The sequence below is a fragment of the Lissotriton vulgaris genome, chromosome 1_1, assembly GCF_964263255.1.
Source record: "Lissotriton vulgaris chromosome 1_1, aLisVul1.2, whole genome shotgun sequence".
Classification (NCBI taxonomy): domain Eukaryota; kingdom Metazoa; phylum Chordata; class Amphibia; order Caudata; family Salamandridae; genus Lissotriton; species Lissotriton vulgaris.
In genome coordinates this window covers 914,264,096-914,291,706 of record NC_141685.1, presented here as the reverse complement: position 1 = coordinate 914,291,706, position 27,611 = coordinate 914,264,096, and the positions used below count along the sequence as shown (strand labels likewise).

Here is a 27,611-nt window from a genome sequence, read left to right as displayed (position 1 = left end):
CAGTGAGTGGGAGGGAGGAAAGGGAGTGAGGTGGAGCAGTAGCCTTTGATAGTGGTGTGCCAAGCGCGCGCCTGGGGAAGCTTCATGCTTGAGTGCACAACATGCATTGCACGAAATCCGGCTGGTTCAAGAGACTTTGGTTCAGTAGTAATAGGATCGAATTATATATAACTCGACCTAAAAAGGAAGGTGTTTTACAATGGGTTGTAGGAAATGATCACAAAAGCGTGATTAGGGTTTGAGAAGTGAGTCATGTAAATAGGAATGTAGTAGTGGCGATTAGCCAACTGACTGGAACATTCTTTGTCATAGTCAGTGGTTGCCATAATTAGCGGCGCCACATTTATCTGCTTGTTTGATGGTGATAGTCATGTCGTTGGCTAAAGAATTGATAGCCATTGTTTCAGAGGTGGACAGATTGTGGAAGGTGGAATTCCTGTTTTCTCTAGCTACTTAATTAAGAATTGCCTGTTCCAAAGTCAAGATTTCATTGGGGAATTGACCAGCATGAGATGTAAGCCTGGATGGATTATGTAGGCCTTGTGTGTATTCAGGTTTGTCCTGGAAGAATGCTTTTAGCCGTATCTCCCTAAAGAAATTCTGTAGTTCACATGTCTCACATAACTTGTCCTGTTTAGGGGTGGGCACAAACCGAGACCCTTCTTAAGGATCTGGGTCTCAGTTGCAGTCATCTTTTTTGAGACAGATTGACAATCGGTTTCTCTTCCCTGTCTGTCTCCGAGTCTGTACAGATTGCTGCGGTGAGTCTTGCCACTGCACTAGTTTGTTTCCTCTTCTGCGCCCTCTTCTTCTGCCCCAACCTCTGTCTAAAAAAGGTGGAGTAGGAACATGGGGGTAGAATTTTTAGGGACCCTAATGGAACATAGGATGCTGCAAGAGCGCGGTACCCTGAAATGGTGGTCCTTCATACATAAAAAATGGGGGGCGTTGACCTCGTCTGCTGCCATTGATGCCCCAACTGCTATTGCTAGAATTGGTGTTAGAGGAGTTTCTCCTGCTGGAAGGTTGGCTTTCGTCGAATGAGTTGTCTCCTCCCATTGGCGTAAAGTCATCCTTGAGGTAGGGGGTACACCTTCTCCTTATTATAGTTGGCATTAATTTCACATCCTTGTGACTATCTCTCTATAGACTTTGTTCCACTTTCCTCTTTATGTCTTGGTGCCTATGGGTCTATGCATGACTGTATTTAGATATGTGGCTAGTCAGTAGGCCAGTGTGCCAAAATGATCTAATGCATTAACTTCAGAAGTCGAGACATACCCTATGCACACACTTGAAAGGTACAAAAAATGGGCACAATATGTCCAAATGCAAATGTTCAATACAGTGCAGAGAAACAACAATAATATGCAAGTTGATGTAAATGAATAAACGAGTATTTGTAAAGAAATCTTGGTCTCCTTGTTTTAATCAATCACAGCTTGTGAACAACCAGCCGACACGTGTTTCATCGCATCTCGCGAATCTTCAGGGCTCCAATGGTTGTGTTTGGACCAAGCGGTCGCTCTTCCGGTGATATTTCCGACCCGGAAGGGCCCAAAACCGTCCAATCTCAATTTCGAAATGAATTAAATTAGCTCTCCGAACACAGAGACCCGGGAGAACACAAGAGGGAAAAGACGTCTATAAGACATCAAGTCCGGACGAGGCCATTGAGCAATTCTTAATATTCGCGGGATACGAACAAGTATAGATATAAAGTGATTGACTTCTACACCTTCTCCCGGGCAACCCACAACAAGCGCATTACGCTTGCAAGCTGGTTGTTCACAAGCTGTGATTGATTAAAACAAGGAGACCAAGATTTCTTTACAAATACTCGTTTATTCATTTACATCAACTTGCATATTATTGTTGTTTCTCTGCACTGTATTGAACATTTGCATTTGGACATATTGTGCCCATTTTTTGTACCTTTCAAGTGTGTGCATAGGGTATGTCTCTATTTGTCACGTTGGATCAGTATAGCTTGCTGACTATCCTTTGAGTGGTTATATGGTTATCCACTCACCCAGTTGCACCACATCCTACTTAGTCCTACAGTGCTTCCATACTGGCAGTGCGCCCTTTCTCTGACATCTAAAAACCATTCTTTCTTTCAATTAACTTCAGAAGTCCATGGATGACTTTGTCAGACAGCTGTATTGCATAATTAGGCTGCCCCAGTAAAGGGGATGCTTGGTATAGTGCTTTCTTTTTTAAACAAAAAGAGCTTGCAAGCACAGTAACTGGACGTGGTGGGTAGAACAATGTCAGATTTAACTTTACCATCAAAATAAGATACCAGTGCTCCTGTGTCCTATTATTATTGCCCAACATGGGCACTTTGGAAGTGTTTTTTTTTTAAAGGCTGTTCGTAAAATTTAGTTACTCTTGAGAAATACCTGTCGAAGAGGTGATCAAAAGAAGCGCTGTCCGGGAGTCTGCTTGGATGTCATTATTATAGAAGCTCTTTCCAAGACTAGGATTGGTCATGATATGACAGCTTCTAAACTTCATGAGTAATCTATTTGGAAATCCAGTGCCGGTGTTACCTGATTGAAAAGGAGGTGGTAGGATAGTATAAGTGTAGACTTGGGGAGAGTGACATCCTGTGAAATCAATCTAGGTTGGAAATTGTAAATTCATTTTTTTCCATTGTACATTTTTATTGGGAATCAATTACACCTGTGATTACACCATAATTTAAGAGTGGATTACCATGAGCATTCTTCTGTGAACAAGAACCACAAGAGAATATGAGTAAGTTTCCTGAATTAGCAGTAAAATACATATTAAAATGATATAGCATGTTTTAAGTACATGTAAAAAGTTTTTTTAATAGTAAATGGGAAAAACAAAATAACTACCTAATCAAATTCACACCATTTATATGGAAACACAAAAAAATAAAAATGATGTTACGGGTCAAAGTAGAACAAAAAAAGATTTTTCATTGTAGAATTCTTGAAAGTGTCCAGGTACATTCGCAGATTTATCCAACATAGAATTGCACTGATGAAATACCTCCATTCATGGATAACCCAATGGTCACATTGTTCAACCAAGACTCTATGTTTCGGTTTTGTATCATCTTCTCAAAGCTTCTGATTTATTTTAATTTCTATGATTGATGCACTGAAAGCAAAGCTCTGTTCATTGCACTGTAAAGAGGAGAGAGACCCATTGTGTTGAAAAAAGTCTAAGGGGCAGAGCACTTAACCCCTTCCATGCTTATGAAGATCTGAGCTCGTCCTGAGGCACAGTCGAGCTGTGCTCATGACGAGCTGAGCTTGTCATAACTGCCGCAGCCCTCCCACGCGCAGCTGATTCCCCGCCTGTAAGAGCGTTCTATTTGAGTGGGCGGAGTCATGACTAGTCCAGCTCGTCATGAGCACAGCTCCACTGTGCAGCATGACGAGCTGGACTCGTCATGAGTACTGCGGCGCCACGTGTGACCCCCCCCCCCCCCCGCATCGCAGGGGAATTAGCCCTGCGTGGATGGGGTTAATGTTTAAGCCCGATATCAGATTTAGATGAGCAGAAATACTTTACCAAAAATTAGTCATGCTATCACAACAGGTATCTGAAGAAATGTGCATAATTTTCCAAACAACATTTCTGTTCCATAACCCGGAGATTTAAATTCAAGAATTTCAGTAGATTACCAAGCAAAGCAGACACCAAGTCCGAATGCTTCAGTTAGAGACTTAGCTCCTCTAACCACTGAGTGATAAATTTTGGGAGCTCTTTATGCAGGAGAAGATGATTTAATATGTTTTTAAAACTTGGAAGTTGAAATACGTCCTTCTAAGAATGATGGGTGAAACAACTGCAAGTACCCACTTCATTTTTTTAACGATATGATAACTCTCTGAGTGACAAAACACCTTGGGGCTCATTAGTATGGTTGCGGTCTTTGTCCAACCGCCATACCACTGGGAAATGGAACCGCCTGCTAAGGGTGCGGCGTTCCCGCACATCCCATTAAAATGCGCCCACCACACTGGCGCGCTCATCCCGAATTTCTGACATTGCGGCGGACGGTGCTGAAAGCACTGCCCGCCGCAATGCCAGAAATGCAGGTAGTGCCTTTCAATGCACAACGTGACAGGCACCCCGCGGGTGCCTGCCACGTTGTACATTGAATGCAGGGGAGTACCATAGGTACCCCCCATGTGCACCGCCCACCTCCCAGAATCCTTGGGGGCGTGCTACGGGCCCCCAATGTAGAAGACCGCCTGCCTTTCGCCACGGAAAGGCATGTCCCCACATGCATACTAATATGGATGGCGGTGTCTACCAGACACCACCCCCATATTAACATCGAGTGGAAAACCGGCAAACGGTCTTTCCGTCCACCGGGGTCCCCCCCGCCATAGTAATGTGGCGAGGGAATTTGCATGCGGGGAATATGTCTGGCGGTTCGCCACCACAATGAGGGCGGTGGTGACCTGCCCGACAAACTAATGGGGTCTCTTATGTCAATCATCTTCTTACTTTGAAGATTACATTTCTTCTTGACTAGGTGAAATGGCACCAAGTACCCGCTTTGAAATTTTAGTAGTATTAGTTTTACTACAAGCTTACCTAGTTAGATGATGAGCACCTGAACAATGTTTTGCCATTAACAAGATCATTATATTGTACCATAAGGATGAGCCGGAAAGATCGCATAATTGTTGTTAATAATGCTTGCCCCCAAAATGTCATCGCCATTCTCTAAGCAAAAGGATGCAGATTTGAAAAAGCTTTGTACAATCGGTCTTCTCTACATAATTTAAGCCACTAATCTAGAATAAGTAGTTTAGAGCTTTATCACACATTAGCACATTTTAATACCCCATTGAGATCCATATTGAAAGATGACGTTATATGAATGGATATTGTTACTGACCCAGCTAAGGAACCAAACCTCCTCTTAGTGCCACATCCCTCTACCACCCTGCAGGAGAAGCCACTGAATCCATTTGCTCTTGCAGAGCCAATCAATCTTTGCCTAGCCCCCTTATCAAGCTCACAGAACTGAGGGTCGTCAGATTTCACTGAACTCTGTCTCATTTGCAGCACCATGGACTGTCCACAAACCCTTGCGTGTGGCTCCCATCCCACCCATAGTATTTTGGCTTTACCGTGAAATCACAGGGAAGCAGGAGTTAGGGAGACTGTGATGGTACATGCACTTTACAACAGTAACTTAGCCATATAGCCAAGCAACCGATCTAGAGCTGTTCACCTTTAACATCCACCCAAACTGAGATGAAGATGGGCAGCCATGCAGCTCTGGGCATAGTGGAAATGGAGCTTCACGCAGATTCTGTCCTCCCTGATGCAACTCAGCCATGCATCCAGAGAGTTGCCTCCTGTTCTGCTGTCTCCAAAGAGAACATAACTTCGCTCAATGTCACTATTGCTGCAGAACGAGTTATTTAAAAAAGAAAAGAAGTGCACAGAAAGCAGTGTGTAGGAGACCGCCATGGACAAGCCTGACCAAAGGATGGCTGCAGTGAGGGTGCCCACCATGCTTAACAAATAAAAACAGCTTCCTTTGCTCAATCCCTTCTGCTGGAGCTGTCCCTTTTGCTGAGGTTTCAAGCTCTGCACTTTCGGCCATGCCTATTCCCCAATGGAACTATAGTTGATCAGGATTGACATCAGCATGCATTCTCTGTAGCATGCGCAGGTAAAGTACCCCTTCTTTTGACATAAACCAATTTTCAAGGGACTTAAAAGAACCATACCCATAGATCTGCTTACGAAAATGGGAAAAAAACCTTAATAATGATCTATCAGTGAGTTAGCTTTTGGTGCAGTCTAGTTCTAGCCGTTCTGGGGCTTAGCTTTCATTGGCGCAGCAGATACAGTTGCACTTGGGCCTAGAGTCCTGAGGGGCCCACTGAACCCTGATTATTGTTGTATTTTAAAATTAGGACAGCAGCTAGGAAACCCGTTGCATTCCAACCTCCCTGAAACATTTCCCAAGTACTTGTGTCCTTCCACTGTTCAGGCTTTTATAGCTACTTGTATTCTCTTTTTGTTTGAGCTCTCCTTAGAAGTGCCTGTGTTTTGCCTGCCGCCCTGCCAACCGTGGCAACACCGACCTTTATTTAAAAAGCTCATCCATGGTGACCTCAAATCTCCCTTCCATTTAGATTATAATGAATATTCATGGAAAAGCATTCATCAACCTAGAGTGTCAAAACTATGCAGATATTCGGGATTCAGCACTTGGATTATGTCCATCTTCTGTTGACTTGTTTTGCAAACTCGATGTCTGTGGCAGAACACTAGAAACAGGGTGAATTATTGTTTCAGTAACTGATAATAATCTCTGTGTTGCAACTAGCAAATGCCTCATCAAGTTCATGGAGAGGAAATAAGTGGCATGCATTGTTAATTGAAAGCCGCAGGACGGTAATTATAGGCGCTATCACGACGATTGAGTCCACAGTTCGCTTCGCAGAAACTGACAGCCAGGCTTGTCAATGCGCACCCACTGCTTGCAGACCCTGCCCGGCTAATTAGGGCATTTATACACGCTACGGAGGTCAGACAAAGCCCTCAAGTGGTACGTCATAAATGTAGAAACAATCATTGGCAAAGCCATTAGGACTCACCTATGCGAGCTATTGGCTTTGTCAATGTTTTTTCAGTGTTGCTACTTACAATGTTATAACTTTTCCTTCTCTAATAAGGCACATTGTGGAACTATTTTTTTTCATAACAAGGCACATTAAGGAATGGGGCTTAACACGGGCACTTCTGTTAAACCTGAGACAATTTTCATATAATAAGGTGCAATAGTTCCCGCTCTTTTATTTTAGCAGTTATGTTCACACCTGTGTGTTGGGTATATCCTGAAAGACATTGATTAGAGGGAGGCGGAGTGTGCACTAAGTGCACCAGCAGTTTGCAATGCAAAGAAAGCAAGTAGAAAGAAAATTGGTTGATTTTAGCCTGTCTTCAAGAGGGCACGTTTTGAAGCCTTTTATTTTCAAGTGCAGGCTTCCCGTGGGTAGGGTGTCAGCTGCTGAAGTCACCTTTCCTCAAATTGTGCATCGAAATGGTGCCTAAATGACATTCAGATGGGATGATGTTGTTTTAGGAGAGCATCTTAGAAAAGGCATGGCCTGGTTTTAATTAATAAATACGGATTTCAGAGCTAACCTAGCCATAGTCGCCACCATTTTGTTGGGCATTGTTGTAGCTACTACATTTACAGTCTTGTAGTGTTTTTACATTGTCAGGATTTGTAAGTTAGTGCTTGTGTGAGCAGAAGAGGGGCATGTTTTGAATTTGTGAAAGCAGTTTTTTTGAGAGCCAGATATGTGCTTTAATCGTGCAATAATGAATTTGCTGCTGCTGCTGCCTTAGCATGAAGATGTTGAAAGTTGATCCTAGTTTTGGTAGAGGTTGCGGCTTGCTGTGTGGTTGGACTGTGCATATTAAGGCTGAACCTACATATGGGGAGAGTTGGGTGCTATGCACAAGTGCCAGAAAGGTCTTTTCACTCATAATGCTGCAAACCTAGTAGTGCCTTTGAGGTGTGTGTTTGTCGAGAAGAGAAGTGCATCCATACATCTCCCACAATCTTGCCATTGTGGTTAGATTTGAGATTGACTCTGAATCAGTCCTTGGGCCTCAGTCCAGAGATCAAGCAATAGATCGGAAAGCAGCTAGAATCCTGTTTAAGGCATTATCTTGTAATTGTAAAGTTTGAATACTCTTCGGGATGATTACATTTTCCATATTTCTGAATGTGTGCTGACGTTGCCTTACAAAATTTGGTTCACTGAAGTGAGAAAGTGCTGTTTGAGAATCTGTTTCCAAGCCTGAGACACAACTAAGCATTATCGAGGACACACTGCATTGACGACTGCTTGCACAGTAGAACATAGTGATAAATGGCCTAGATGTATCAAGCCGTTTGCGAATCGCAAACGGTCTATTTGCATGTTTTGTCATGCATCAAAAATTCGCAAATTAAGGAATCGCAAAAATGTGCGATTCCTTATTTTGCCATAGCATTTAAGGAATCGCAATTTTGCGATTCCTTAAATGCTATGTATGTAGCAGTTTTCAATTGCGAATTTTGGTTAAGAAATCGCAAATTAACACCAACTTGTAGTTGATGTTAATTTGCGAATTCTTTTAAAAATGCACAATTTGGCATTTTTTGAAGGTTGCATGTGACGCACACACATGCCCATAGGGCATGTATCTGCGCCATATGCACACATGTACATTTCAGGGGTGCAGCAGGGTGTCCTTGAGACACCCCTGCATCCTTGAAATTATTCTCAATTAGAGATTAGCAAATTGCGAATCGCAAATTGAGATAAATTTCACAATCATTCCTATGGGCCTCCTGGCCCATAGGAATGAATGGGAAATTATTCCTTAATTGCGAATTCGCAAATTGCGAATTCGCAAATAAGGAAGATTAAGAAAACGCTAAAAAATAGCGTTTTTTTTTTTTTAACATACATCCCATTTTGTGATTTCTAAATAGCGATTCCTTAAAAATCGCTATTTAGAAATCGCACAATGGAATCTTGATACATCTGCCCCTAAGCTACTAGTATTGCGATCTTCTCATCCAGCACAGACATCGACTTCAGCCACGCCACAGAGCTTCAATGGACGGACCACAGCTGCGTCCACTTCACCTTCAAGAGAACGACGACCCACCACCACCAGCATCACACCGCCCGCAGAAGCTGGAACAAGATCACAGCAGACCAGCTCGCCACCTCCCTGAGCCAACACCCTCCTGCCAGCTCAGCGAACCCCAGCCAGGCCGCCGATAACATCACGAAGTGGATCAGCAACTGCGCGGACGAACTCGCCCCGCTGAGGACCCCGCCTAGCAGACCCGGCAGCAAGAAGGCCCCATGGTTCACCGACGAACTCAAGAGCTCCAAGAAGAACTGCCGAGCCCTCGAGAAAGTCTGGAAAAGGGATCCGACACCGGACAACAGGACCTCCTACAAACTTGCCACCCGGAAACACCACCAGCTGATCCGCGCCGCCAAAAGAACAGCATTCAAGGACCGGTTGGACAACAACGCACACAACAGCAAGGAACTCTTCAACATCGTGAAAGAGCTTTCCAACCCCAACGCAGGAAACAACGACATCACCCCATCGCAAGACCTCTGCAACTCCCTCGCCTCATACTTCCACAACAAGATCACAGACATACACAGCAGTTTCAACAACCAACCAACGCACACCTCGACCGACCAGCCCCCCCCCCCCACCACCACCCTCCACGCCTGGACCCCGATCAGCACAGAAGACACCATCCGCACGATGAACTCCATCCACTCCGGATCACCAACCGACCCCTGCCCTCACCACATCTTCAACAAGGCCGACGCTGTCATCGCACCCCACCTGCGAGACATCATCAACACATCCTTCGACACCGCCATCTTCCCCGAGAGCTGGAAACACGCCGAACTCAGCGCTCTACTCAAGAAACCAACAGCGGACCCCACCGACCTCAAGAATTACCGCCCCATCTCGCTTCTCCCGTTTCCAGCCAAAGTCATCGAGAAGACCGTCAACAAGCAGATGGCCGCCTTCCTCGAGACGAACGGATCCCTCGACCCCTCACAGTCCGGCTTCCGAGCCAAACACAGCACCGAGACCGCCCTCATCGCCGCCACCGATGACATCCGAGCCCTGATGGACAATGGAGAAACAGCGGCCCTCATCCTCCTAGACCTCTCCGCGGCATTCGACACGGTCTGCCACCGCACCCTAATATGGCGCCTCAGCAACATCGGAATCCAGGACAAGGCGCTGGAATGGATCATCTCCTTCCTCGACGGAAGAACACAGCGAGTCCGCCTACCACCGTTCAAGTCAGAGGCCTCCGAAGTCATCTGCGGCGTCCCCCAAGGATCATCCCTGAGCCCCACCCTCTTCAACGTCTACATGAGCCCCCTCGCGGCCATCGTACGCAAACACCACCTCAGCATCATCTCCTACGCCGACGACACCCAGCTGATCCTCTCCCTGACCAACAACCCCGCCGCCGCCAGAGCCAACCTACACGAAGGGATGAAAGAGGTAGCCGAGTGGATGACGACCAGCCGCCTGAAACTGAACTCGGACAAGACGGAGGTCCTCATCCTGGGCTCCTCTCCCTCCGCCTGGGACGACTCCTGGTGGCCTCCCGCCCTGGGCACCGCACCCAAACCGACTGACCATGCACGAAACCTGGGCTTCATCCTGGACTCCTCCCTCTCCATGACCAGGCAAGTCAGCAGCGTCTCCTCGGCGTGCTTCAACATCCTACGCATGCTACGGAAGATCTTCTGGTGGATCCCCACAGAGACCAGGAAGACCGTCACCCAGGCCCTCGTCACCAGCCGACTGGACTACGGCAACGCCCTCTACGCCGGGACCACCGCCAAGCTCCAGAAGAGACTCCAGCGGATCCAAAACGCCTCAGCCAGACTCATCCTCGACATCCCACGATCCAGCCACATCTCCGGACATCTCAGAGACCTTCACTGGCTCCCCGTCAACAAGAGAGTCACCTTCCGCCTCCTCACCCACGCACACAAAGCCCTACACGACCAAGGCCCGAGCTACCTCAACAGCCGAGTCAACTTCTACGCTCCCAAACGCCACCTCCGATCAGCCAACCACGCCCTCGCCGCCGTCCCCCGCATCCGAAGAGCGACTACAGGAGGAAGGTCCTTCTCCTACCTGGCCGCCAAGACCTGGAACTCCCTCCCGTCCGACCTGCGCCTGACCCAAGACCACCTCTCCTTCAGGAAGAAGCTGAAGACCTGGCTGTTCGAGCAGTAGCGGCACCCCCCCCCCCCCCCCCAGCGCCTTGAGACCCTACGGGTATGTAGCGCGCTTTATAAGTGTCACTGATTGATTGATTGATTGATTGATTGAAGTGTTCATGGTGTAGGACTGCAGAATAAGTGTTGGCTCCATTTCTGTGCGCCGCTGTGTGAGCAACAGTATCCCAGTTGCACACGACGTCTCCTTCCTCCTCATCTCACTCTTCCTTTGTTGCCAATACAAATACCCGCTGGATGTGATCCAATTCCTCGCCTTCCCTGGGGCTGCAAACTGTAATGTGGGTGTGCCTTAATGAACTCGCAACCTGAGCTTTCTTGATCTTAAATGTCTCTTTCACTTTGCTTTTTTTAGTCTTCTGTTTGCTAACTTGTAGCAAAAAAAGCACCAGATATCTTATACCCCTGCTCTACTTTTGTCTTGCAGCAGAGCAGAGTGGAAACCTGTAGAACATGCCACTGTGCCACTGTGCGGTGAAGCACAGCGAGTCGGATATGGAGGGCTGCCAGTTCACTGCTGGCAGCGGAGGGCTGAATGTAAGGTTCTACTCGAGTAGTGGTGAAAACCAGTACCTCCGCTACACGCAAGGTTTGAAGACTGCCGAGGATCTCTGCATTGAAGTCTCACAGAAAATAGGTAAGCTAGGAGGGATGATTTGAATATCTTGGATCTCTTGCACATTCTAGACCGGATGGTAAGGGGATGGTAATTTCTTAAACATGGATACTATGCACAATGCGGTTACGGCACTCTGATCCTAGTGCAGACTTGAGAAATTCTTTTTTGTCTACTCTGTTTGCTGAAAATGTACTTGGATAAAACTGATGTAAGACATCTATATACAGCCTATTCTGTATTCTAGTTGATTATATTTGGGACATAGGAGGGGGTGCAAGCTCAGTATTACTCACCCAACTGGAAACATGTTTATTCACATCTCCCTTCTTTTTGGGGGGGGGGGGGGCAATTCTGGCAGCACCTTTTTACCATTAGCTTTTTATTTCTTTCTAAAAATTTCTTTTTACTTATGATCCTATGATGCTATGCCATTAACCCTAGTGGAGTGGCTGTTTTTAGGTCGAGTCTGTCAGACTGCACAAGCCCTTTAGGGACAAAATATCTATTGTGGGATTTCCACAGGGCCATGAAGCCTGCCCATTTGTTAAAGTTAGATTTATTGTTGCAATCACTTACTTGCTTCTTATTTAATTGCTTTCCTTATCCCAGCTTGTCCATCTTGTTTTGTCCCTCCTCTGGAGCACAGCCTCTTTACTGTCTTTCTGATTGGGCGTTTCCCATCATTCCACTACTCACTTTAAGGGACCTACTTTTTTCTATTTGCTTAAACACTACATGAGAGTGCATATGTGTTCCCACTACCGTCCATGTCGACTTCTCCCCCCTACCAAATACCTACCCCAAACGTTGTGTTGTTCTCTCTGTGGTATTGCTAGTGCTTTCTCTTTTGTACTTGTGTGCTGCTGCTCCTGCCAAGCTATGTTTCCTCCTTGCTCTGTGTTGCTTTCTCACTTATGTGTTTCTTAACCGCCCACCCCATTGCTTCTCCTCACCCTCTCTATCATTGCCCCACATGCCCATTGTCTTTTTTTCATATTTTTTTTCTTTTTGATGGGATTGGGGTGAGGACCAAGCGGCAAATTGCATCTGGCCATAAACCTCAAAAAAAAGATTTTGTGCTGCTTCTTTTATTTTTTTATTTACTCATTTATCTACTATTGGTAATGGACAAGCATTGGAAAAGTCCTTAAGTTTCGCATTTGGGACCTTTTGGCTTTGTCAGTATTTTTTAGCAGTGCTGTACAGCATCGCCAACACAGTGCATCATGGTTAAAATGGAAAAAATGCATATTGTTTCATATTGTAGCCATGCACACCAAGCATATGGATGCCTACAAAATTACGCTGCAGCTTCTGTATTTTTATTTGCCAATCCAACTCCGATTGACCCATTATAAAAAAGAAATGCATGAAAGGGTTTTTCTTTGTAAGTGGGTAGAGGGAAGCAACATGGGGGTGTTGGTCTGAAGGAACACAGGCGGTGCAGAAGCAATACTGAGGAAACAGATGGGGGGAGCAACCCCACGGGCCTGGGGGAGCAACCCCACGGGCCTGGGGTTGCAAACGGCAGAGTGGGAAAGCAACCAGTAGCAAGGAGGACGGGGGAGAAAAGCAAACGTGCGAGAGAGAGCATTTGGAGGTCATAGTGGTAGAAAAACAGACAAGAAAGCATCGCAGGTGGTGTGTGGCATCACAAGAGGGCAAGCACATCTGAAGACGCCGGGGTTGAAGCACCTGGATGAGAGAGAGAGAAGTGCAAAGAAGTAAAGAGATGCACACTAGCGAGACAACTGGAAGACACTTGCACTCTTGTATAGTGCTTAAACAAAAGGAAAAAATAGCACCTGAAAAGCAGGCAGTATAAGGACACAGTATTGTAGCCATGCTCTATGGGTGTGGCCAAGACAAGAGCAGGAGAAAAAAACTACACACACTAAACGAATAAGGAGAAGGCAATTGAGAGTGACTGTGATACCAATCAATGGTAAGCAAGGGTTGGGTGCTAAGAGCCAGATGTTCGACCATTTGCAACTCGCAAATTGGGAAAAAATTGTGAGTTGCAAATGTACAATTAGCGATTTACCAATGGGGCCGCAAAAAGCGAGGCTCCAAAATATTATTGAGCCACTCGCAATTTGCGACCCCATTGGGAATGTCTTGTCATCTCATGTCATGTCAAACTCTTTGTTTAGTTAGACCATGGTCTTTAAACACAACGGGAAACCACAATAGATAAATTACAATTAAATTCATTAAAACTTCCTTATAATATATTCATAATAAGGGTACGGAATCCTTGGTCTTTCCCCAATTGCAGCAACCTTTTAACCCAATTAAATTCAATATTATATATATGAATCTAAATAAATAAGTAACGGTACAATTAATTAAAAAATACCTTATCACATGTGTACATATTAAAAATACGATAGCCACTTCCTTTACATAATAGCAGCAACAATTCGACACATGTCAGTAGTATATACATTAAGCCGAGATATATTGCATAAACTGGATGAGGGGATCTTAGAAGGTGGGATAGAATTACTACCCCCCCCCCCCCTTCTGTCTATCCCGCAGGAACATTTTTATCCCCTTCATGTAATTCCCCAGTGCAATGGCAATATCAAGATTTGACATTTCTGTAAGCATTACTGTTGCTTGAGCTTGTGACCTTATTCCATATTTTAAGAAAATTGGACATAAAAACACTTTCCTCAAAGCTAAAACTTCTAGACAATCTACCAATATGTGCAGAGTACCTTTACAAGTTCCATCAGCATGTATCATTTCGGCCTTTATTTTTCCCTCCAACTGCCAGGGGTTAATACCAATTCATATTCTTCGGATTTCATATCTAAGCTCATAGTTTAGCAAGGTATCCAAGGACGGGTACCATGATTCTTTTACCCATGAGTTTCTTGTACCTTGCACTGATTTTTTCATACTCGGGTAAGCCAAGTCATTCTTCCTTGACTGTTCCTGACCTTGGAGTCTGAGTGAACACTTGGTAAATTCTAACTCAAGTGAGTGCTGAATTAGGCTCACCTTTAGTCTCTCCGCTATAGACAGGAGTTTCTTTCTTGCTTCCTTAGCCCACTTGAGGCTGCTACTTTGGATCTCATTCCTACACCATTGTGAGACCTTCTTCCTACCCCCTGGATTCTGTTGTTTCCAAAATCTTAAAAGTGACATTTGGATCAGAATGCTCCATGCTGTTGTTCCTGTCTCCATTCTAACAACCTGGATCATTGCGGAGCTTGGCAGAGACATAAGGTTTTTAGGATCTTCCCTTCTTCCAGGTCCCATCTGCATATACCACTTAAGTACAGGACTTCTGCCCCAGACAATATCTGTGAGGAGATCATTGCTTCATATGCTTTTAGAATTTGTCTGTGGGACATGTCCCCATATTCCTTGTTAAATTTTTTCAGACCGCATATTGAAGATAAGTTTTTTCTTTTTGGCCATTTTAGGGCACTGTCAAACCAGAGGCCCAAATATTTATATTCTTTTACAATCCCCGGTTTTATTTCTCCTAAAAACCAGGTAAACGTTTTATCCTTTTTTCCCAAAGCATAAATTCTTTGTTTTGTCCATATTTACAACTAAAAACTTTGCCTCACAATATTTACTAAAAACATTTAATTTCCTTTGGAGCCTGAGCTCCATTTGGTCCAGTATCACAAGGTCATCTGCATATAAAAGACATGCCACTTTACTTCTGCTCATTCTAGGGCTTGCACTCCTTTCCACTTCTAATACTGCTGGTAGGTCGGCCAAGAATAAGGCAAGTAGCTGGGGAGCCAAAACGCTGCCCTGTCTTAGCCCGTTCCCTACCGGTATTTTCTGCATCAGAGCTCCTTGTGTATCCTTGATTACCTGGGCCCAATTTCCACTGTGTAGTTCCTTTAAGATGGCCAATAGCCCCACTGGTATACCATACCTAGTCAGGCATTCCCATAGACACTTGCGATTTACTGAGTCCAATGCTGCCCGGAAGTCAACAAAACAGCAATTCAACTTCCCCTTCTGCTCTATTGACTTCCGGGCAAGAGCCCAAAGGCCAAAGCAGTGGTCTATGGTTGAGAGGCCTTCATTAAAACCACCCTGTTCAACCGTTACTACTGGAACCTGTTCCGCCCAAGCTTAAAGCTTTCCTAATATTATTTTTCCAAAGATCTTTTCCCCAATATCGAACACATTTATTAATCTGTAGTTTTTTGGGGCATGCATATCACCTTTCTTATGCACCGATCTGATTATTGCTCCTTTCCAGTTATTGGGGATATTTCCAGTTTCTAAGATAGCTTGAAACATTAGTGAGAAGAATTCTGCCCACCAGTTCAACTGTGATTTTATTATCAGGGCTGGGAGATTGTCTGGTCCTGCTGCCCTAGTTAAGTTCAGGGTTTTTATTGTGTTTTTCATGTTTAGGGGCGAGAAATCTGTTTCGTGCTCTTCTACCAGCTTGCTCCACTCCTGAGGCTCCCCAACTTCCGGTTCTCTACCCGGGCTATACAAATACAACAGATATTCTTCCCATGCCGCCTCTTCCACCACACAATTCATTGATGCGACAGGGAATTCTGCCGCTGATTGTATCAGCTTCCAGAACTGGCGCAAGTTCTTTGTCTCAATTGTCTTCAGCAGTTTTACCCAGCAGGTTTCTTTATGACTTCTTTTCACTCTACTGATTAACATGTTATATTCATTTTTTAGTCTTACAAGCTTATCAGCCCTTTCCTGTTCATAGTTCACCCTTAATCTCCGTGCTTCTCTCCTTCTCTCCCTCTTCTTTTTTTAAGCAATCCTCAGTGAACCACTTTCCTTGGCTCTGTTACCTTTTGGGGCCTCTTTGCATTTTTTGAGTCCTTTCTGAGTTCACACTGGAGGCTTTGAACCACTTGTTCAAATTTGTCCACGTACCACTCTAAGCCGTGCCCTCTCACATTTCCCAGATCTAGGTTCCGTTGTAATCTTTCCAACCTTTCTATATATTCTTCTGATAGCCTTGTTGTAATACACCTGGGGCACTCCAATTGTTGATCTAACACTTGTCATCCCTAGGAATGGCTGGCCCTCCCAAGGATAGTGGCCTGCTGGACTCAGTAGACCTGCATGTCTGGGACTGTTTTTAAATAAAGCATTTTTTTTTAAATGCAGCCCGTTTTCCTTAAAGGAAAACGGGATGCATTTAAAAAGAATATATGAACTTTTTCGTTTCATTTTTTAAGGGCAGGCAGTGGTCCCTGGGACCACTGCCTTCCCTAAAAAAATATTTTCGCATGCATTCCCAAAGGGGAAGGGGTCCCCTGGGGACCCCTTCCTGTTTGCGATTGCTTTACCACCTACTTGAAGTAGGTGGTTAATTGCAACTATTTTGCGACCACAATTGCGGTTTCAAAACAGTCATACATAGGACTTCAAATGCCCCTTCCTAATAATGAGCCGCATATCCTAATTAGCCAGTTGCAAATAAATGGCGACTCGCTAATTAGGGGTTGTACATGGCCCTTGGGTATGATTGCATGCGCAAATGGGTCGCATACCAGTTTGCGTATGCAAAAATGCTTCCGGCCCAGCCCGCCACCCTCTGTCACCCCTCACTCACCCTTCCTTAGTCCCCTCCTGCCCATCTCCCTCCAACCATGTCCCTTCCAGCCCTCCCTCAGTGAAGCCTCCAGTCCTCTCCCTCCATGTTGCCTCCATTCCTCTTCCTCCGTGTTACCTCATGCGCCCTGTTCTCCTGTTGCCCCCTACCTCTAACCCGACAGTAAACAAAACCAAGCATTTACAATGCAATAGGTCTCGCATTTACGTGAGTTTGACCGATTATCATTGTAAATGACAATGGCTTTTATTTATGTTTCAAAAACCAAAACATAAATAAAAGGCAATGTCATTTACAATAAAAATAGCTTAAACTTTTGCAAGTGCAAGGCCTATTGCATTGAAAAGGCTGGTTATATTTGTACCTGCCATTATTGTCACTAATGTGGGGAAACTCGATCTGAAAACCAGTGGGGCAACTTTTTTTTTTTTTTTTAAATTCAAAAGATTTTTTATTAGGAGCTGCAAAGAGAATCATCAGTACAGGAATAGTCGGATCAGTACGAATAGTTACAGTCACATGAATAGGAATACAGAAAATTGTCACCAATGATGCAATTGAGTACATAAAACATAAAACAATGAGTCCATCACGTTACATAAAATACCCTTAAAATGTCCACATACATTCCGATAATAACTGGTGTCATGTAGAGCCTGACCTTGAAGGAGATAGGCACCACCCCACTATCGCAGAGGCTACATAAGCTGTACATTTTCGTAACCCAAACCTGTATTACATGCGGGAGCTGGAGTCGTCACTCTGTGGTTAGGAATGTGCAAAAACATAGATTGGCTAACAATCAGAATGAAACATTGTGTGATGACACGCTCTAGGCCTCGTAGACGAGATTCAAGGAGGTTTGTATGTATCAAATGAGTGTCCAGCGAGGACCAGATTTTCCTCGATGGGGGTCTCCACGGGGGTGGAGGTCAAGGAGATATTGTCAGCACCTCTCAAGTACGATACCCAGTTCAACCAGTGAGGGAAGGAGGCTTTGTTCGTGCTTTTCCAGTTGTTAAGAATGATTTTAACCCCAGCCGTCAGCAGCAGGTCCAGTAGGGCTCTATCGTTTTCATTGAGAGTGACGGCTTTGGCAAAACCTAGTACAAGCGACGAGAATTCTCTTGGTAGAGTAATATGGAGGACTTCCTTCACGAAACCAAAGATCTTGTCCCAATACGAGAACACAGGGGCATTTGAAGACTAGGTGCTCCAGATCTCCGCCCACCCCTGAGCAGTTCCAACACGTGTCATCGTCCTTGATTTTATGAAGAAACAACCTCCTGGGAGTCCAGAATGCTTTATGTAGAAGCCAGAACTTGGTTTGAGACAGTGTAGGGCATATTTTGTGGCGGGTGGTGGATTCCCACGTTCTGGCCCAAATCGTGTCCGAGTTCGGTTCGGAGGAGAATGAGTCCCAGTATTGTTGGTGCATTTAGGGAGGACGCTTGCGGACGCATTAATTTATACAAGCTAGAGACTTGGTGTCCTTGTTTGTTAAGGGAGGGGAATAAGTCTAGGAGTGAAGGAGTGGCATCTTTCAGATTAGTCTTAGCTATAGCTACTTTAATGTGTAGGAAGTTATAAAATTCAATATTATTGAGGTGGAACTTAACCTGAATTTCTTTAAAGGTTAGGGGTAGCGCGTTTCCGACGAGTTGGTGGGGGAATATGATGCCCTTGTCTATCCAGGATTGGTAATTGAGAGGTTTCCCTTTGTATGTGATGGTTGTGTTGTGCCATAACGACTCCCACTGTGAATTTCGGAATTGATGTGGTAAATATTTACTGACTTTTAAGAGAGCCATTTTCGTGTTTTTGAAGATTAGACCTGGACCTAGGGTGGGGCTGGGTTTGACAGTGAGTAGGGCGCTTGGGCTGAGCCCCTTCAGAATCGCTTTTTCTACAGACAGCCAAACTGGGCTATAGTCCGGTTGGGAGGATATCCAGTAAGACCCCTGTTTTGCTAAGAATGCTATTTGGTATGTTTTAAAGTCCGCCAGATTAACTCCTCCCAGTTTCTTATCCAATCGAAGTTTTTTTAAGCTAATTCTCGCTTTTTTGCCCTGCCATAGAAAAGCCGAGATGTGTTTATCTACTTTAGCATGGAATTCTTTGGAGAGGACGAGTGGGAGCATCGTGACAAGGTAGTTAACCAAGGGTGATATCATCATTTTTATAGTTTCGATACGGCCCCACCAAGTGATGAAACGGGGTGACCAGCCGTCCAGCAGATTTTTGATTTTGGTCAGGAGTTTGTTTTCGTTATGTTTAAGGGTACTCAATAACTCATCCGTGAATTCGATTCCCAGATATTTAATCACTCCTGTTTGCCAAAGCAGGCCGGAGTCGCCCAACACCTCTTTCAAAGTGTGGACATTTAGAGGTTTTACTTCGGACTTATCCCTATTTAATTTGTATCCGGAGAGGGAAGAGTATCTGTCTATCGAGGTCATTAGGGCAGCAATGGAGGTAGTAGGTTTTTCGGTCGCAATCAAGATATCGTCTGCATATGCAGCTAACTTGACTCGCGTGTCCCCAAAGGAGATACCCGCGATGTCTCTATTAGATTTGATGTCTGTAATGAGGGGCTCAAGGGCCAAGAGAAAGAGTGCTGGTGAGAGAGGGCAGCCCTGTCTTGTACCCTGGTAGAGACGGAACGGTTCCGAGAGGGTGCCGTTTATAGCAATCCTGGCCGAAGGCGCCGAATAGAGGGCCATCACCATCCTGGTATAGGTATCGCCCAGGTTGAAGGCGTACATACACTGGCGCAGAAAGGACCATGAAACCTTATCAAATGCCTTTTCCGCGTCCAAGGTTATTGCTACCATTGGCGCGGAGGAGGATTTTGCCTTTTCTAGGATGTGGCATAGTAGTCTAGTGTTGTCGTTGGACGTCCTGTTCTTTAGGAAGCCAACCTGCGAGGGGCTAATTACTTTGTGGAGGATGGAGTTTAGTCTGCTCGCCAAGATTTTAGCATAAATCTTGCAGTCCAGATTTATCAATGATATGGGACGGTAATTTTTAGTGAGTAGTGGGTCCTTCCCCTCTTTTGGCAGTACTATTATTGTGGCTTCGCTCATTGAAGGAGAAACACCGCCATTGATTGCAGTGGAGTTAAAGAGTTTTAGGAGTGTGGGGCTAATTTGGTCCCCAAAGGCCTTAAAGAAGGGTGCGGTGAAGCCGTCTGGGCCGGGGGCTTTATTGTTCTTCAGTGAGTTAATCGCTGTTCTGATTTCCGAACCAGAGATTGGGGAGGCCAGATGGGATTTGTCAGATTCCGAAATTTTCGGGAGGTTGAGTGAAGAGAGGTAATTTGCGCAGGCAGTTTCATCCAGTACCTTGTCATTTTTGTAAAGGTCTTCATAGAATTTTTTAAAAGTGTTAAGGATGATAGATTGTTTGGTGTGTGTGACGTTGCCTGAGTCTTTAATGGACGATATGGTAGTCAGTTTCTGTTTGTGTTTGAGATAGGAGGCCAACAGTTTCCCTGCTTTGTTGCCCTCGCACAGTTTCAGGACCTTGAATCGGTTAACCCATACCCCCGCCCGTTTGCTGGTGATGGTGTTATATTCATATTTTTTCTTGGTCAAAGTATCAAAGACGGTAGAGTCAAGCGGGTTGGCTTTGTGTTGGGTTTCGAGTGAGGTAATCTGCTGCTCTAGATCTACTAGCTCTTTGTTAAGTGTCTTGTTTACTCTTGCCCTAATTGTGATGATGGTCCCGCGGATTGTGGCCTTCAGAGCATCCCACAGGGTGGTAGGTGTAGTGTCGGGGGTGTCATTTAAAGAAAGATAATCCTCTATGGCCTCCGATATTAATAGTTTGTTTGCGGGATCTGTAAGTGTCTCGTCATTGAATCGCCATCTCCTAGGTGGTAAGATCGATCTGGAACCAGCCAGTTTGGTTCTGATACATGCGTGATCAGAGACTAGTTTGGGGGCTATCTCTGTCTCCTCTATAAGGTGAGTGAAGGGGCTTGAAACGAATATGAAGTCGATACGTGAATAGGAGTTGTGAGGTGCAGAATAAAACGTGTAATCTCTATCGTCTGGATTTTGTAGGCGCCACGAGTCTTTCAGGTGATATCTGTCACATATGCGAAGGAGGGCGTCATGTGAGCGGGAATGGTGGAAGGCACATTTGGATTGCCTATCGAGGATCGGGTCTAGGGGGAGATTAAAGTCACCTCCCACTATCAACAGATCATCCGTAGGGATAGGTTCTAGGGACTGTGAGACCGATTCCCAGAAATCTGGGTCGTCTGCGTTTGGGCCGTATATATTTAGAACATGAATAGGGTCATCTTCCCTGAGAAGATTAGTAATGGACAGCCGGCCTACTTCGTCGTGTGAGTGTGAGATTAGAGTAAGGTTTGCTTTTTTCGCTAGGATGGTAATAACCCCTCCTTTTTTGTGGGAAGCTGGTGAGGACAGGATGTGTGATGCCCAATGAATATTAAGGAAACGTAGGTCTTCCTCGGACAATTTGGATTCTTGCAGCAAAATAATGTCGCCCTTTGACTTGGTGATATAATCAAGAATTTTCCTCCTTTTTACTGGGTGGTTTAGGCCCTTAACATTGAGATTTTTCCTCCTTTTTACTGGGTGGTTTAGGCCCTTAACTTGAGTGGGGCAACTTTTGAATCCGTGCTTGATTTGTAAAATAATAAGTGCCAGGTCCCTGACCAGGATGCCACTGCAGCTTGCACCACCCATTACCCCGCCAATGACGGTACCAAAACAACTACTAACCATCTCGCTGACCTGTAAGTGCAACAGTTCAGATTATTGCAGGTCCCCAAAGGAATGGCTGGGGAGGCATGAATTAGTATTTTTATTGTATATTGCATTCATACATGATTCTGCTGAACGATAAATCACCTTTGAACCCACAGTGACACTTATTGCTGTGTCACTGCCATTCTCGTGTAGATCCCAGATCACCACTTGGTTTATTACAAATATATAAAACATACAAAACTCAGAGAGGGAATAAACAAGCAAGACAACAATGAGCAGGAAAGAGCGATCAAGCACGAGGGGGCAGTGAGAAAAAGTGGCGGGGAGGGAGAAAGGCAGAAGCTCTAATAACAGAGATTTGCAATTCTTCAAAGCTTCTAATACCCCAGAAGTATTTCAGTATTCAATTACAACATAATAATGAAAGATGAGGGATTAGTGGCCGCGCATTAAACAGCCCTCCATTTATGCATAGGCCTTGGGAGAAGCGGGCATGTGCACTGTATGCCCGCACTGATGGACTGCCTCTGTCTTCGGGGTGCCTCGGCCATAATCGCCTGTTCCATTTGCCATACCACCGAAGATGTTTTGAAATAAATACATTTTGCAGAATCAATGAGCATCGTGTGGCGTCTTTAGTAGCGCAACGTAAATTATAGGTCTTGGCAGCGCTATACAGACCTCAAGGAGAGGTTTTAATCCCCACGGAGAGGAAAACTGCACCCCAAAGGACTCGGCTACTTTCACTACCAAAAAATTGCTTATTAGGTTTTACCTTCCCTTCGATTTCTGCGGAATGTAGTGTGGGCCAATCAGGCCAGAACTGGGGAAACCTTAGCAGCGCCTAGAGGCGAGACAATACGCCAATAATAATAATAATAATATAAAATAACAATAATAATATAAAAGAATAATAATGATTCAATATTCGTAGTATTAATTTTAATAATACAAGTAGTAGCAGCCATATTATTATTGTTGTTCTTGTTATAGAACGGCACGAGCTGAAACCAAATGGAACGTTTGACAGTGGTGCACAAATCTGAACTAAATTTGCTTCCATTTTCAAAGCATTACCATGTGATGTAACAGGTACAACATAACATGCGTGCACCAACACTCGCCTAAAATGGGCAGGTGGGGGTGTATTTAATTTAAACCCTCTCAGGAGAACTTTTCATTCTCACAAATCAAAGGTTTCAGATCCACTGGCTTAACAATAGCTCCCGTGGTGGGGGCGAGCCCCGGGGGGGCCGTGCGGTACTGTGCAGGGAAAGAGGGCCCCTCCTGATTGGGTCTGCGGAAGGGGGGGAGGGGGTGACACCTCAATGTACTTTGCAGCCCCCCCCCCCCCCCTCCCTCAAGTTTGTTACATTATTCTGACGCTCTGCTCAGACCTCCAGGCAAAAAGGTTGTTCGGTAATTGGAAGGTCTTTAAACACCCAGAACCGCAACATTTAAGGACTTATCACAATATAGAATAAAAATACTCAATTGGAAAACATTTTGTGACTTAAATATCAACTACGAAAATACTATAAAGTTTTGCACATATAGACCAGCATAGGTGTACTATACTGAACTTCACATCCATCTGTCTTGACAATATGTATATGTGGAGTTCAGTATAGTATATGTATATTGTCAAGGTACATAGATTTTGAGTTAGATATAATAAATCTGTTCTTGTCCATATATAATTACCCCACAATATTTTGGAAGTCGCTATTTAGGGTGTAATATTTTTGCACAATAATATTTCTTTTTAATTTTCTGCTACTCTATCCTTCCCTGAGCTTAATTTGCAATGGAATAAGTGCCGGATCCCAAAGGTTATTTAACCCTTTCGCTGCGGTGGCTATTCCGCCGCAGTTCTAATGGGCGGGGGGGGGGCGAAATCAGCACCTCACAGGCGCGGCGAGCTGGCTGTGACGGAACCGTTCCGTCACCAGCACAGCCCACCTGAGGGGCGTGACGGAGCGGTTCCGTCACCAGCGTGGGAGGGGTTACGAAGCCCGCAGCCCCCACTATCGAAGGTCGGGATGCACAATACCAAGGCTCCAGAAATCCACCTCATGCCTCTTTAATCCACCCCAGAGAGTCCCTGCCTCTTTATCTCACTTTTGTAGGATTTATATCCCTGCTTTCTCCCTTTGTTACTCTTTTTCCGTCTTTTTCTTACTCCTCTTTCCCTCCTTCTCTGTTTTTCTCTCCTGTTTGGATCAAAATCTAAAAAGAAGTGTCGGTTTCAACCGGCTCAAATTAAGCACTGAATTCCTCCCTAAGGAGCGCCTCATCAAACACCACCAGGAGCCTCATTGTGCTGGTCTTACCTGAGCCACGGTTTCTCCCAACCATACAGTACCCAATCATGACCCGTAGCCACACTTGCATAAAGAGGGGGAACCTCTTTACCCATTCCACAGCATGAAATCTAAGGATTGTTTTAAAATGGGCATTTTTTTTAAAAAGCGAAAATGAAGAATAACAAGATTCATTAAAAAATGTGTGTCCCTCCTAATTAGGAGGCACTGCTTTTCTAAACATGCAATTTAACGATACTATTTGAAATGCCTCCGAAAATGACACACAGGAAGTGCCTGGGGGCTGTGGGGTAAGTGCAATACACACAACAAAATAAATAAACAATAGACCATCTCTGATGCCAGCACTGGTACAGTTACTGGGTGCCGCGGAGTGTTGATGTTCTTTTCAGAATCCAAAGGAGCGCAAGTGTAATCCCATGATGCTGTCCGTGGCACGTTATCACCCTTCACAGCGATTTGCGAAGATAGGAAGCAAATGGCGCGTGCTCTGTTCATGCGGGGACAGGAGATGTGCACACGTACGGAGTGCACATCGCCTGTCAGGACGCGCACATGTTTTGTCCCCTTCGCGCACCAAACTGACAACAATAGTCTTGCCAAGGCGAAACAGCGCATGTGCTGTGTTCGCTAGGCGAGACCTAAAAAAGAAGCACATTGGCACAGTCATAGCAGTTCTTTTTTGTTGTTACTTTCTGCCTTACTAAACAGCAGTTGCGCTGCTGTGCAACATGGCAAAATAAGCCATTGACAGTGCCAATAGCTCTCTCGTAGGTAAGACATCTTGGTTTTGCCACTGCTTGTTTTTTATTGCTTTAGACTTAATACATCTTTTATCAGGACTCCAAGCCGTTGCCTACACCTTTACTACAGCCACCCTTACCATTACCACTCCCACCATTACCATCATCACAGCGTTTGTGCAGGCATGCTTGCATCCTTTCCCACATATTCTTATTTCAGTTTCCATTCAGTTTTTACCATACATTATTGAGTTCCTCAATCTAAAGTCCCACATTAATGGTAGCTTTTACTCTAATCAGTTATTTCTGGGTGAATGTTTACTTCTGTGACATCTACACTATGCATATTGATGTTTTTTATCTTCCAGAAACTCAAAATTAACTTTATTGTGAAATTTTCACGTCTGAAAATATAGTAAACTCCAAACAAGTGATGACCACCTGTCTTGAGAATGTCCTTTAGGGTGTAAATGACAACTTCTGGAGCATTCTGACCATTCAAAGGTTGCTACTCGTGCGTCTGCACATATGCATATGTAGTGGCAGGCATCCTGCAATGCTTTTTGTAATAACGATTCACAAAAAACATCAAAGATGGTCACCCATGCGCTTGCATACATGGCATACGCAAATGTCCAATATATAATATATATAAAATAGGTACGTGCAGCGTGATGTGTCGAATTTCGCCCAATCACTGAACTCCGTGGAATCTTGTAGAGTTTTTATGTAACTTTGCAGAATTGTGCGGAGTGGAAATCGCGAGTTGCGGCCATCCCTACTAGAATGCTGGAATTACCAAGCATTGGCATAGCCAATAAGTCTCGCATTTGGGACCTTGTAAGTGTTTTGCCATGCAACAGTTGGTGTTGTTGCACCAAGGATATTCTGCTGCATAACTAAATTCTTATAGGGTCCAGTAAGCGAGACCTATTGGCTATGCCAATGTTTGTTTGTTTCTTGTTGCTGTTTTGTTTAAGTTGCCAGATCTACAATAGCTGGACATGGTTTTTGTTAATAGTTCTTTGCATCAAATGAACTTGTTTTCATTGCTCTGAATGTTGTTTCCATTCTGGTTGTAGGAAACAGTCATTCCCGGGGGCGGCGGGCTGCCTAGCTGTGCGCATGTGCCAAACTTTGCAAATGAGAAAAAGCCTGGTGCAGGCGCAATTTATAAGTGTGGAGTGAGTGAGCCCCTTGCAGCATGACTCCTTCACACAGGAGTTCATGCACTGCACCTGCATACTCAGCATGGTTTAAGGAAACTCGACCCAATCCCTCCCAGGCATCAAACATGTATTTACCAAGAAACTCTGGGAAGAGCCTGCCTGCTGCACTGACGGCTGGTGGTGTGGGTGCCTGGTGAAAGCGTGCACTGACGGCTGGTGGTGTGGGAGCCTGGTGAAAGCGTGCACTGACGGCTGGTGGTGTGGGAGCCTGGTGAAAGCGTGCACTGACGGCTGGTGGTGTGTGTGCCACTGGACTGTGCTTATGATAGGATCGTAAGCACAGTCCTGTGCTAGAGGGTCCTCAGACCCCTCCCAGTCCTCCTCTTCCTCCGAAGTCTGCGGACAGGCTCAAAATAAGGCGGAGGGACATAGGGCAAAAAAGGGCCCGTCGGCGTCGGGCAACGCCGATCTGGCACCGTTTCCGGGCTGAACCTGGGGACGACGTCGTCCTGAGGAGCGGGCGACGTCGGAAGTGGTGCCAGGGAGATCCGCGCCAGTGGAGGTGTCAATATGTCAACCGGCGTCGATCTGGATCCGATCCCAGATCCTTGGGGGGCCTGCAGCGCCTGGGCCAGAGCCGCCGGCGACACCGGGGCCAGAGCCAGATCCGCCAGAGATGGCACAGCAGGACCCCCAGTCGGGCCCACCGGTGCACCGGTGGGGCTAGACGGCCCAAATAGTCTGGCCATGGCAGTAATAAAATCTTGCACCTAAGCGGGGGGTTGACTGGGGGCTCTGCAGGAGCTGCGGGGGTGGCACCGCCCGCACCCTCCGCCGCTTCGCACGACGGGCAATGGGGAAGTCGAAGAGCGATGATGCTGCTTCAACTTGTTCTTGGAATGCTTTGACTTACCTGACCCCGAGTGCGAAGTCTTAGATCCAGAAGAATTTGGTGACGACTCTGCGACCGGTCCCTTGACCTCCCACGGGACAGGGACCTCGAGCGGCGCGGAGCCGACTGCTGGACTTCAAGCAACTTTCGGGACTGCTCCTGCAAAGTTTTCGGTGTCATGGCCCAGCAGTCGGGGCACGACTTAAGGTCGTGGTTGCGTCCCAGGCAGTAGAGACACACGCATTGTGAGTCCGTCACTGACATCATGCGGTGACAGTTCCCACAGTTCTTGAACCCGGGCATCCCTACGACACCAGGAGTCAATTGACTCTAAAAGATGAAGTAAAAGGCCGCAAAAATTCAGTCAAAAAGTGACTGGGGGTACTTGCTCTTCCCGGATCTGGGCTTGCTGGTGCAGAAAAAAAAGACCTGACTTCAGCGCGAGTGGGCTCGTCTATGTAGCTCCGGTGACGTTATCCCGGTGCCAACGACTCAGGCAGATCCGCACGACAACACCTACCGACGCACAGGGGTACTGCTGACTAAAAACTTTTCGGAGCCAGTCTGACGCCTGGGGGTAATTCTAAGGTAAGGAATCTATCACTACTAATGTTTCTTACAGATATATAGTTACCAAAGGTAAGTAACTTGTGCATTAATTTGTCTCAGTCACAGCCCTTCAAGTTTGTGCACAGTGGTGTCAGCATGCAGTACC

At 45.5% G+C, this 27,611-nt stretch overlaps 1 protein-coding gene across 2 annotated transcripts in view; it reads left to right on the top strand.

Moving 5' to 3' along the window:
* Positions 1 to 27,611, top strand: part of TYK2 (tyrosine kinase 2) — an 841,948-nt gene that overhangs the window by 102,631 nt on the left and 711,706 nt on the right. For both annotated transcript variants that reach the window (XM_086959057.1, XM_086959053.1), the window contains exon 2: positions 11,257 to 11,466. In XM_086959057.1, the coding sequence (XP_086815183.1) occupies positions 11,283 to 11,466 (184 nt within the window). In that variant the 5' untranslated portion in view covers positions 11,257 to 11,282. The remainder of the gene's footprint in view (positions 1 to 11,256; positions 11,467 to 27,611) is intronic.